Raw genomic sequence first — 12,406 nt, 5'->3', positions numbered from 1 at the left:
TATTGGTTCTCATAATGTTCTTGATCTACAAAAGTAATACATTGGAAGGTACAATCAACTACACCAACTTTTTTACAGATGTAAATCATGAAAAGAATAAAAAATGAAAACTATAAGACCTTATAAAAATGTATAGACGTTATACAGTCTGGAACCAAGTATGAAAAATTAAATTCAAAACCCCAAAAAAGTATTGGAAATGAGCAAAAGTGTGAAAAGATCATGAATGAATTAATCAGTAGGAAATTAATCAGTTACAAAAATAAGAGAAGAGAGGGGTCTGGGAGTGTTGGGTAGGATAACATGTTACCTGACAATTATAGCAAGATTGTGAGTAAGACATACAGACTGTTAATGAACATGAAAGTTGCTTTCCATTACATGGATGAAGAGATTAAAAAAATAATGTGATGTGATATGGTTTAACATCACAAACTCCTTCCATTGGAAGGCTACAATGGTGCCCCTTATAGAGGACTTTGAAAGTAATAATAATAGAATATTCACTGGTGTGGTTTCCATACAAAAAGAAAGATGTTAAAAAATTAAGAGAATACAAAGAGCAACAATGAAAATGATTTTCATCTTTCCACATATAGACTTGAAACATTGGAACTGTCGTCATCAATAGTATTCAAGTCAGTGAAAAGAGTGAACAGAATTTACAAAGAAAATCTTTTGCTTTGGGACAGGAGGGGGTCATGAGGCCATGAGGATAAAATGAAGGTAGGTTGGCATATCTGAAGGATATCAAGAAACCATTTTTCATAGAGACGTGTCAACTCCTGGAATAGGCTAAATAATATAGCCCAAGCTGCATGCACAAATTCTAAACAGATATTATACATGGAGAAAGACAGGACCCCATGAGCATAGCTCTTTTCTTGTATACAGATAAGCAAAAACAATCAAAGTAGACAGAACACAATACAAGGGAGGGCTTACCACATTACTTGAAGACATACAGTTCTCCAACAAAACATGATAAGCCAGTGACAGGACATTAAGAAACATTACCCCATACAAACACAAAGAAATCAACTTACCATATTTTATGGCTTCCAAGGTCTGTTCTCTCCCTCTTTCCCCCCACACCTACCTACCTCTACCCCCCCCCTCTCTCTCTCTCTCTCTCTCTCTCTCTCTCTCTCTCTCTCTCTCTCTCTCTCTCTCTCTCTCTCTCTCTCTCTCTCTCTCTCTCTCTCTCTCTCTCTCTCTCTCTCTCTCTCTCTCTCTCTCTCTCGAAACTTTAGACTGTTGTCTGTGTTGTGTTAATATAAGTCTGGTTTCTCTGTCATTGAGTAGCAGGAAGAGAAGGAAGGGAAGAAATAATCAAAACTGATAGAGGGAGAAGTATTGTGCCTGATATGAAGTGCCAACCCTTTAGGGCTCTACCTCCAGATGGAGCTGAGGGTGTTTATAGGTTTTAAAAGATGGATGATGGAGAATTGATTCTTTTTCATGTCCAACTTGCAGGTAAATAATATTAGTCCCATCAATTAATCAAACCTCCATGTCTGACACTAATTGCACATTAGCCAGTTGGACAGTACTCACCTGGGTCAAAGATTTGAACTAGAGTTTCTTAAGGGTTCTGTGAGTAGGTCTGAGGTTGTTTGGATTGAAATAGCCCTCAACACCCTCAGTGATTGTATCTTCTCAAGAGAGCTCTAGTTCACCATTTCATAGTCCCATGTTGTTTCAGATTTTTAGTTAATCTGGCAGCATGACTTAGCTATACATTGTCCACTATATCACATGGTGCCACACCACTCTTCAACCTTGGACACTTTCAATTAAACTTCTCATCAGTGGTGAGAATGTAATTGTTGAAGGTATTTTACATGTCTTCGAGTTCCTCAAGGGTGACAAACACTTTCAATTGAATAGAAACTGCTACCATATACTTGTGAGTATGTGGGTCATCCCACATCATCCCATACCAATGTAGAATCAACCGGGCAATAGATTTCAGTTGCCACATGTGCAATCACCACTCAGAAGCCATAGAGCACCTTATACCACATTACCCTTCATTCACCCTTTCCAAACAGCAACATAAAATATCTTCACTTAGTGACTTATGGCTATGGCTAGTTTCCTGGGGGCACATTAGAGGATAAGGGAGACTCTTGGAAGGGATGGGGGATTTACTAAGAAACCAGTAACCAAGGACAGTAGTAAAGGATAAGATTTCAGGATGGAGGGAATTATTAGTGAAGTCCAATAAGGGTCAATACTGGCAGTGGCCATTATTTTTATTCATGTAAATAACATAAGGGAATGACAAACTACACTAACATGCTTGCAGATGATTTAAGGAGAATAGAAGATGAAGACTGCATGTTATTACAAAAATATTTAGACAGAATATATGTCTGGAGCCAAATGTGGGAAATTAATTTTTATGCCAAAAATTGTGTAATATTGAAGATGGGCAAAAGTACAATAGACCATCTATTATTCCATATGAAATGAAACATTTGCAGGAGGATTAGAGGAGAAGGGGATAATATTCATGGATAATTTGGTACCCAACAAACATCAGCCAGCTTGTGGATGAGATGTACAGTGTGTTGATGGACAAAAGAGGGCCTTACACTCCATGTGCAGAGAAGTGATGAAAAAATTTGATAGTTTAATCCACTCCAGATATGCAGCAGTTCTGTGGTGCTTGCACAAAATGAAGGATATACATGAAGTCAAGAGAATACAAAGAACAACAGTCAAGTTGATTCTCATCCTATTAGACAAATCATATAAAGAAAAAGTATTGGAAACCCAATCATTAAAAGGAAGAAAAAATAAACTAAACTGGACACTCCCTCAGATCATTCATGCAGCATTCTTACATGATAGATTAATCACCTTTCAAGAAAAAATTATGATATATTTTACTATCACATTTACTATCCTTCCTGTCTTCTACCTATCTATCTATACCAAGAGCTTTCCCCTTATAAGGGAGGTAACGAAGTCAAAGGTACATACCTACTCCCATCCATTCCACTCCCATCCACCACCTTTTTTCCTTTCTTTTCCTTTCTTCTACCATCCTTAAATATCTCCTATCTCCTTTACTACATCTATGACTCCACCACTGTTGTGGTATTGTCTCCAAGGATAGAAGTACTGGTTATTGATGACAAAATATAACACTCCTTGGATCAATAGTTATTCATCAGCTTGAATATTGGAGAGGATTATTTCATCCCAGCATATTTTCAAAACCTACCAGCCTCTCACCTCCATCTGAAAGTGCATTTGTGAAGGGGTGGCACTTGATTTCTGGACTTCCATTATATTCTTCAAGGAAGTTAGAATTGCTCAACATGTTGTAGGAGATAATAAGGGACTAAGATGTTTGGATGCTTTTTGGTGGCAACATTATTCATATAGCACACCATATGCTGAGGAAGTTTGAATCTTTATCATGGGCATAGATTATGGAGGATGGAGATGTATCCCTTCCAGGATTTTTGTTGGTAATTATCCCCTCCAGGAAAATAATTACTCAGAATGATAATTACATAGGCCATCCCCCTTGACCAAAATTCTAAAGGGAGTGAGGGTTGTATACCTTCCATCATCCCCTCAGGATTGGTGGGGATACCAATAATGCCATGGCTCTCCTAATTTGAATATGTGGGTAAGGAGTCCTGAGAGGTGTGAAACAGAAGATCAGGCACTATATGAAAGCCTTCAATGAAAAACTTTGTCAAGACACAAAGAATGAATGATTATCTGCAGAGATTTATCATATCGGATCCAGAGATATCTTACCAGGAAGATTGGATGCAAAGGAACCTACATTAATAATGTTTGAAATGCTGTTATTCTTGAAAGAACCAGCAATATGGGTTAATGAAAGCTGACTAAATTTTCATCTGGTTTTCTTATTAGGATTATATCAATCCATTGTTCTGGTTTTCTCCTGCAGGTTATCTGCAGCCCTTATGAAACTAACCATGGACACTGGTTTGGCCCATGAATCACTCATTGTCATGTGTTGCAGTCTGAAGTGAGTGAAGGACAGTGCAATATTAGGTTTTCTATGTCTTTGCTAAGAAGCTGTGCCTTTCTCTGGTAGCATCAAGATGTTAGATGGGCCTGAACAAGCACAACCCACCAGCCCATTATTCAAAGCAGCTCTTCCTCCCCCACTTTCACCTGGAGCAGTCTCCAGAATAAGCTCAATGTTAAGGAGTATAGATAAAGAAGTGCAAATATGCCTGTCTTAGAAATAATTGCAAGACTTATGATGTAGGTAATAAAAGGGGACATACAGTAGCTTGGTAAATTGGTAAACTGGTGTACAGAAGATCATTTATTCAAAGTCTGCTTGGCCCAGCTGAGTTTCCAGGTGCTGGTTACTTAAAACTACCTTCATGTTGTTCTTATACTGTAACTTCCTATGTGTTTTTGTGCCTGTTAAAGTGCAGTCAACTTCATGTCTGACAGGGTGTGACTTTAAACAAATTCACCCCCACTTTACTGAAGACCTAAATTCCAACTCTTAATGATTTAAAGATAGCTTACTGAGAGATCATCTGGTCTAACATAGCACTAATACATACACACACACATATACACAAACTTATAGAAAATTACTGGTGAAGTATACATTACAAAATTCTAGGAATAGTTTTACCAGAAGCTTCAGTCTATTGGATTTTAGTATAAGAGTATACTTACATTTTTGCCACTGTAGTGTGAGCATATATTCTTTTTCTTTTAGTTTTTCTTTCATTTTCTTGGTTTAGAATTAGACCTATATGAAGGTATTAACAAAAGGAGGTGTCGGAAGGCTACATGATAATTTTTTATTTTAATCCTAGAGCTTTCACTTTATTCTAATAGCCATGGATATCTTCTCAGGTTTCTAACTGGTTTGGCAACAAAAGGATCAGATATAAGAAGAACATTGGGAAAGCGCAGGAGGAGGCCAATCTTTATGCTGCCAAGAAAGCTGCAGGTAAGTCCAGAGTATATGCATATATTATTTGTTTATTTGTTTGCTCTTTTGATAATGTCTATTTTTGAGGTGGATGGATGAGGTGATTGGAAGTAAATACCAAAGTGATGGGCAGAGGATTTGAGGTGATTAGAGAGAGTTGAGAGAAGTGTGAGGTAAATCAGTTGTTTGCAGATGACACTGTGCTTGTGGCTGGGTCAGAGTAGGGTTTGAGAGAGATAGTGTTGGAGTATGGAAAGATGTGTGATAGGAGGAAGTTGAAAATAAATGTGGATAAAAGCAAGATGATGAGATGTATAAAGGGTGAGGGTGGCAGTAAGTTGGAAGTAAGTCTTAGAGGAGAGAGGGTAGAGGGTAGAGAGGGCAATTTTGAATATTTAGGGTCACATGTAATGGAGGAGGGAGGTAAACTGAAGAATGAGAGAAGCAAGTAAATGTCTGGGGATGGATGCTGAGATTATATGAATGGATGATTGTGCCTGTGCCATTGCATGAATTAAGGGAGGCAAAAGGAGAAATTTGAATGCATTTACCTAGTTGTATTTACCTAGTTGTATTTTACGGGATGGGAGCTATGCTTGTAGTGACCTGTTTTCGTATCTGTCCACATCCAGTTTATTCTTGAAATCGTGAAAAGTTCTGAGATGAAGTGCTTGACAAGTATAGTTGGGGGATTATGTGGATGGATAGAGTCAGAAATGGGGAGGAGAGTAGGGATGGAAAAGGGGCTGGCAGGTAGGGGTGATGAAAGAATATTGGGATGGGTAAGGCACATGGAAAGAATGAATGAGGAAAGAGTGGAAGGCAAAGGTGGATGAAGCAAACTTGAAGTGAAGACAATGAAATGGATGAATGGGGTGAAGGGGGCTTAAGTAAAAGGGGAATGTCTGTTGAACAGGGAAGGGAGAATGCAAGAGATAGGTATGAATGGAGAATGATTTTGAATGGACTATGAATTGATTTGGCTTTAAGGGATTTCTTCTCATCATCTCTATTTATGCATGAGGGATGAAGGAGGGTGGCTGCCACATAAATGAAGTGGTGGGGCCCTGCTGTGGATGTGCACTGTTTTGCTGCATTGGTTCTGACCCAGGCAGTGGGCTTTAGACAGGGATGACCCTTCATCCACAAGCAAATGGGTGACAGATGGGAGTGGGATGGCTAGGGGTAGGTGCATACCTTGGCTGGCTACCTCCCTTATAAAGGGAAGAAGCCTTTGATATATAGGTAGACATCTTTGTTGGAGAAGGGAGGGGTGGCATCTGTGTTTATTTTAATTTTTCATGTTTATTTTGTTATTTTCCTATTTTTTAGAATAGTGGGTTTGAAGCTTGTTTGGGAGAAGTATTGATGATGTTGAATTGGTGTTTTGATAATGGTATCTTTCCTTTGGTGGCTCCCATTGCTTCATGAGTTATGGATGGGTTTAATGCTATGTCAATCCTGCCTGCAGCCTCATTGCAGAAAACCTGAAGAGAATATTGTTCCTTCAGTTCAATGCTGCTCCTCAGGAAGTGGACAACCACCACCTCCAGAAGGAGGTGGAGCCCCAAGGGATTGGTACCTGGTCTCTAGGAACTCTCTTTTTGCTTTACCACTTCTCCCCAACTATGTTCACCACCCCCGTCTTTCTGTTTCTGTCTCTCATTCTCTTATTGTCTCTCTTTTTCCCATTTTACATAAGGAGGCCAGTACCCAAGCACTGGTCCTCATACACCAAATATCCTGTGATATAGAAGCCAACCAAGTCCCATCCACATGCCCAACATGTACTATTAGATGCAACACATACCAGTCATGGATCCACCTTGCATGCACTACATACACAACACAAATCAGTATACAATAGATTGGAGCTCCAACTGCCACACAACAACTCATACATTGTGCCAAAAAGAAGGAAGTGTTGTACTGGATTTGAGGAGTGCATGTATAGTTCCACTATACAAGGGAAAATGGGACAGACACAAATGTAGTACTTTTAACGATCAGTCTGTTAAGTGTAGTTAGTAAGGTGTATAGGAGGGTGTTAATCAAGAAGATTAGGAGGGGAACAAAGGGAGTAATTGAGGAAGAGTAGTGTAGGTTTATGAAAGGAAGAGGGTGCATAAATAAGATGTAGTGAGACAGATATTCAAGTTTTTGGGAAAGGGTAAGGATGTCTTTTGAACTTTATTGGATTTGGAGATATATGATAGGGTCAACAGAGAGGTGTTATGGGATATGTTGCAGATGTATGGGATTGGGAAAAGTCTGTTAAGGGTAGTTGTAGGTTTTTGCACAAGTAGTTGAGCTTGTGTGAGTGGGGAATAGAGTGAATTATTTGAGGTGAGGATGGGGCTGCACCATGATTGTTTAATGTCATCATGGCTGTTCAACATGTATACAGATGGGGCATTCAGAGAGGTAAGTACTGTATGAGGGTGCTAGGCAGGGGTTTGGAGATTGTGAGTGAGAGTGGGAGGTGAGCCAGTTGTTGTTTGCAGATGGCACTGTGCTTGTAGCTGGGTTGGAGGATAGACTGAAGCAGTTAGTGGTGGAGTTTGGGAGGGTATATGGTAGGAGAAAGCTGAAAGGTAATGGGTAAAAGTAAGGTGATGATATATAAGAAACTATGGTTGGGTGTATTGGAAATGTGGTTAAAAGTGAGAGGCTGAAGGAAGTTGAGAGCTTTATGAATTTAGTCTCACTTCTAGCAGTGAATGTAGGAGTGGAGTAAGGAAAACCATTGAGTGAAAGAATCAAGCAAATATCTGGGGGCAATGAAAAATGTGATGAGAAACATAAATCAGGTAATAAACATAAAGATAGGAGCTAGCTCTTTGGCACATGGAGTGTCTGGTAAAGAGATTAGTTATAGTGGAGTTATTAGTGAAATTGTGTAGGGTGTGCTTGAGAGGAGTGTACCAGTGGAATTGAGGAATAAATGTATAGCTCCACTATACAAAGGAAAAGGGGATAAATAATAATGAAGTCGTTTTAGAGGAATCGGTCTATTAAGTGTAGTTGATAAAGCATATAGCTGTTGATTGAGAGGATTAGGAGGGGAAAAGAGAAATAATTGGGGAAGAGCAGTGCAGCTTTAGAAATGGGAGAGGGTGGCTGGGAGGTATCAGGGTCTTCTCTTTGGAGTCTTCTCACAGTTGGCAGTGTTGCTATTTGTTAGGATATTGTGTGACACCCTTCTCCATCAAACCCTGCCAGACATCAACCCCACAAGAATCCCTCCCAAGAGAAGCAAGAACCACACTAGCATAAGTGTATTCATTCAGAACAAAGGCAATACAAACACAGAATAGGCCTCACCACAGAGGCAAACTTTCTCAAATGCAGCCATCACACAGAAGACACTAAACACTTCCTGTTACACTGCCCAGACAGCAGCACAACATTTTTTCTTTGAACAACTTATGGATCAATCTGGTGGCTGATCTCAGTTACCTGGGAGCTATATGTCTCATGCAAGAGAGACCTGGGGCAACAGATTGATTGAGTGATGGTTAGTTAGAGATGAGGGTAATTAGTGAGAAACTGAAGGAAATGGAGAGCTTTAGATATTTAGGTCACATGGAGTGGGAGTGGAGAAGTGGAGATAAAGGTGAATTATAGATTTAGGGAAGCAAGTAAATGTCTTGGGGGATGAAAAGTATCATGAGAAATAGATATCAGGAGATGAATGTAAAGAGGCGAGCTACAATTTTGTGCTTGCAAGAATAAGAAGAAAATGGAGAATGGATGGAGGACTCCACATGTCAATAGGGCCCTGTTGACACACTTTCACAATGCAGCACTATATTCCCACAGGTACTTTGAGGGGCTGGTACCTAGTCTCTGAATCAGTCCCTGAAACTTGCTCAGTTCTCCCTTTCACTCCGTATCCATCTGTCTCCCACTCTTTTATTTCATATTTGGAGGTTAGTATTCCAGTACTTGTCCTTCCACTCCTTCCTTTAGCCAGAGACATAGAAACCTAGGCCCATGCACTTGTCCTGTATGCACAAAATTTATAAATATCTCACACACATCCACATGGTACACATTTATCCACCTCACATGCACTGCACTTACTAACATCAACCACTACTCTGAAAATTGGAGCTACATACACCAAGCATCAACATGCCCAGTAATGGACCAGTGCAAAATGTAAACATACTACAAATAAACAACAATATCACAAACAAAGCTCTTTGAATACCTACATAAACACAACATACACATAGTACCAATACAGGAAACTCAAGCAACACCACATTTCACACTGCCCATATTTACAGATTACACAACAGCTGGGGAAAACAACACTCACCATGAAGGTTGACTACTCATACACAACTCATATTCATCTCCAACAAAACCGAGAAATTAAACAAATACTGATACACTCCATCCACAGCTAAAATACTTGCTATAACACAAAGAAAACTGCAATATTACAAAAGTGTATATACCTATATATATGTATATCATCCACTGCATCAGCCCACCAGGGATAAATCTCTGAACTGCAGCCTTTGGGACCACCGACAGGTACCAGCTTGTGGTGGTCCTGCAAGATGGACAGCAAAGCTGCCCATTTTTAAAATGCCATCAACCTCCTCAACTCTATCAGGAGTTGCACTGGCGCTCAGTCTCTGGAGAGGGACCAAGATCTCTCATTATCAATTTCAACTGTATTTCTTACACTTTTCACACATGGAGAACTAACAAGTTACTGATCTCCTTTCCCTACCACTTTGAGCCAATGACATGAAAACAGTCCCACAGTGATACAATACAGACAATAATCCAAGATTTCTTCCCATAGAGGTCTGTGGGAAGTTCTAAGGACCATTGCCAACCACTGTGGTGTTGCAAGTTTTCTACTAAGTGATATTATAGGCAGTAATTGCCTTTCAACTTGCACACCATTTAGTGGTAGGTGATAGGAATGTACACTGTTCAATTTGGTTATACACAAATAGTGGATTAATGAGGAAACAAAATATAAGAACAACTTTACAACCTAAACATACTAGATTCTGATAAGGACCCCAGAGAACCACCTTGACATAACAAGCAACTGCCTCCAGACCTAACAATGTGCTCTCCCTCCTTCCTTCCCTCCCTCAAGACACAGACAACATGGGAAGCTTTACCCTCCCTTCAAAAGGCAAAATATAGGTGTGAATGGAGAGTGGTTGTAAGTGGATGGAGAAGTGAAATGGCTTAATGTATATAATTTTTTTGTGTGCTCTGTATATTTCACAAATGGATGAGGAGGTGGTGATAACCATGTAATGAAGCAATAGAGGTAAACCTGTTTCAGTTGTCAGGCCATGCTGTAGAGATGCTGTGTTTTTTTGTATTACATGACCTGAGCAATATGGTGGAGGACAGGGATGACCATTCATGAGGAGCTAAGATGGGGTGGAAAAGGAAGATGTTCTTAGTATATATATATATATATATATATATATATATATATATATATATATATATATATGTGTATATATATGTATGGTTCCAGCTTGTGCTATTTCATTTAGGAGTTTCCATTAGTTTATGAATCTATATGGAAAACTTAAATTCCTCACTTACTTTAGTCACCTATTCTCCACTTATTACATCTCGCTTTTAAATTTGTACATCATACCATAGGTTTAAATTTGTTTAAAGTCATTTATGGTTCTAGCTTGTGCTATATCAGCTCCTATGCTAATCCAGGAGTTTAAGCATCTGTGTGGAAAACTGAAATATTTTACATCCTTCAGACATTTGGACATTTTTAACTTGTGGTCATGACCTTGTGATGCTGTCCTATCCCAAATCAAGAGATCTTCTCTGTCAAATTTACCCACCCCCTTCAATGACCTGAACATCACAATCAAGTCCCTTCTCTCTCTTCGATCCTTCGATGATGGCAGGGCCAGTGCTTCCAGTCTCTCCTCATACGACTTATCTGCAAGGTTAGGAATCATTTTGGTTGCTGCTCGTATGCCTTTGATCTTGCTTATATCTTTCATTTTGTGTGGGAAACATACTATTGCTGTATATTCCAATCTTGGGTAGATTAGGGTCTCTGTGATATTTTCATCACTTCATACGTGTTGTGAAAGGCCACCTTACTGATATGTTTGTTAGGTTACAGGTTATCCCTTATCAACACCTAGATTTTTTTTCCTCTTTTGCCTTTGTAATTGTCTGACTTTCCATAGAATAATTCAATGATGGTCATTTTGCCCAAGTACCAGTTTTCAAAATTTTGCATATTCTGGAAGGCATTCAAAATTAATTTTCCAATCCTAGCTCCTTTTTTTCTTTTTCTTTTATTTTTCTTTTGTAATTGGCTCACTTTACATAGAATGATTCAGTGATGGTCATTTTGACCAAGTATCCAATCTTAAAATTTTGCATATTCTGGAAAATATTTAAATTCATTTTCCATTTCTAGTTCCAGTCAACAACCTACAGTCCTCATCTCTCACACTTATCACAATCTTTGTGTTATCGCAGACATGTTTGCATAGTTTGTTGTACCTTCTATCATGTCTTTACATGTGCTAGTACTGACCCTTGTAGGACTCCACAAGTTGTTGTCCTCCATCCTGATGTGTGTGTGTGTGTGTGTGTGTATGTATTTACCTAGTTGTACCTAATTGTATCTTGTGGGAGAACTATTTACCTAGTTTTACCTAGTTGTATTTTGCGTATATGTGTATGTGTGTGTGTGTGTACTTAATTGTACCTAATTATAGTATACAGGAAAGGAGCAGTGCTTGCAGGGTTATGTCTCTTACTCTCACATTTATCGTACTTAGCTTCAAATTCATGTATAGTTCCAACTTGGGCTGTATCCTTGTTTTCCAATTATCATATTTAGATTTGAATTCATATATTGTTCTAGCTTGAGCTATTCACCCAAGCTATTCCAGGTAGTTATGCATCTGTAGAGAAGCTTTGTTTCTTCATATTCTTTAGACATTGTCTTTCTTTCTTCCCATGACCTCTTAAAGCCTTCCCATCCCTAATCAAGAGATTTCATGTCAGTGTAATCTGTCTCCTTTAGTAACCTGAACATTGTAATCATATCACCTTTTTCTCCTTGATCATTCAGTGTTGACAGATCCATTGCTTTTAGTGTCTCATATTATTTATCTACCAGAGTTGAAACCATTTAGGTTGATGCTCTCTGTATGCTCTTGACCATACTTATATCCTTCACTCTGTGTGGGGACCTTACCACTGATACATATTCTAGTCCTGGATGGATCAGTGTTTCTTTGAGTTTTTTCACCGTCTCTTCATCCATATAGTAAAAAACTGCAGTGGTCCTTATGTCTCTCCCACAATCCTGCTGATATGTCTACCAGGTGTGTGTGTGTTTGTGTATTTACCTAATTGTGGTATACAGGAAAGGTACAATGGTTGTGGGGTTTCATCTACTCTCCA

At 39.0% G+C, this 12,406-nt stretch overlaps 1 protein-coding gene across 4 annotated transcripts in view; it reads left to right on the top strand.

The window, feature by feature from the left end:
• LOC143041013 (homeobox protein extradenticle-like) overlaps window positions 1–12,406 on the top strand; it is a 186,049-nt gene that overhangs the window by 121,805 nt on the left and 51,838 nt on the right. For 2 of the 4 annotated variants that reach the window (XM_076212563.1, XM_076212561.1), the window contains exons 4-5: window positions 4,879–4,975; window positions 10,882–10,923. In XM_076212563.1, coding sequence (XP_076068678.1) covers window positions 4,879–4,975; window positions 10,882–10,923 — 139 coding nt within the window. The remainder of the gene's footprint in view (window positions 1–4,878; window positions 4,976–10,881; window positions 10,924–12,406) is intronic. The other 2 variants (XM_076212564.1, XM_076212562.1) reach the window with 1 other exon arrangement.

This window comes from Oratosquilla oratoria, chromosome 30 (genome assembly GCF_046742065.1).
Source record: "Oratosquilla oratoria isolate Oo_2021 chromosome 30, ASM4674206v1, whole genome shotgun sequence".
Lineage (NCBI taxonomy): Eukaryota > Metazoa > Arthropoda > Malacostraca > Stomatopoda > Squillidae > Oratosquilla > Oratosquilla oratoria.
The sequence above is the reverse complement of the archived record's forward strand: the minus strand, read 5'-3'. Positions and strand labels throughout refer to the sequence as shown.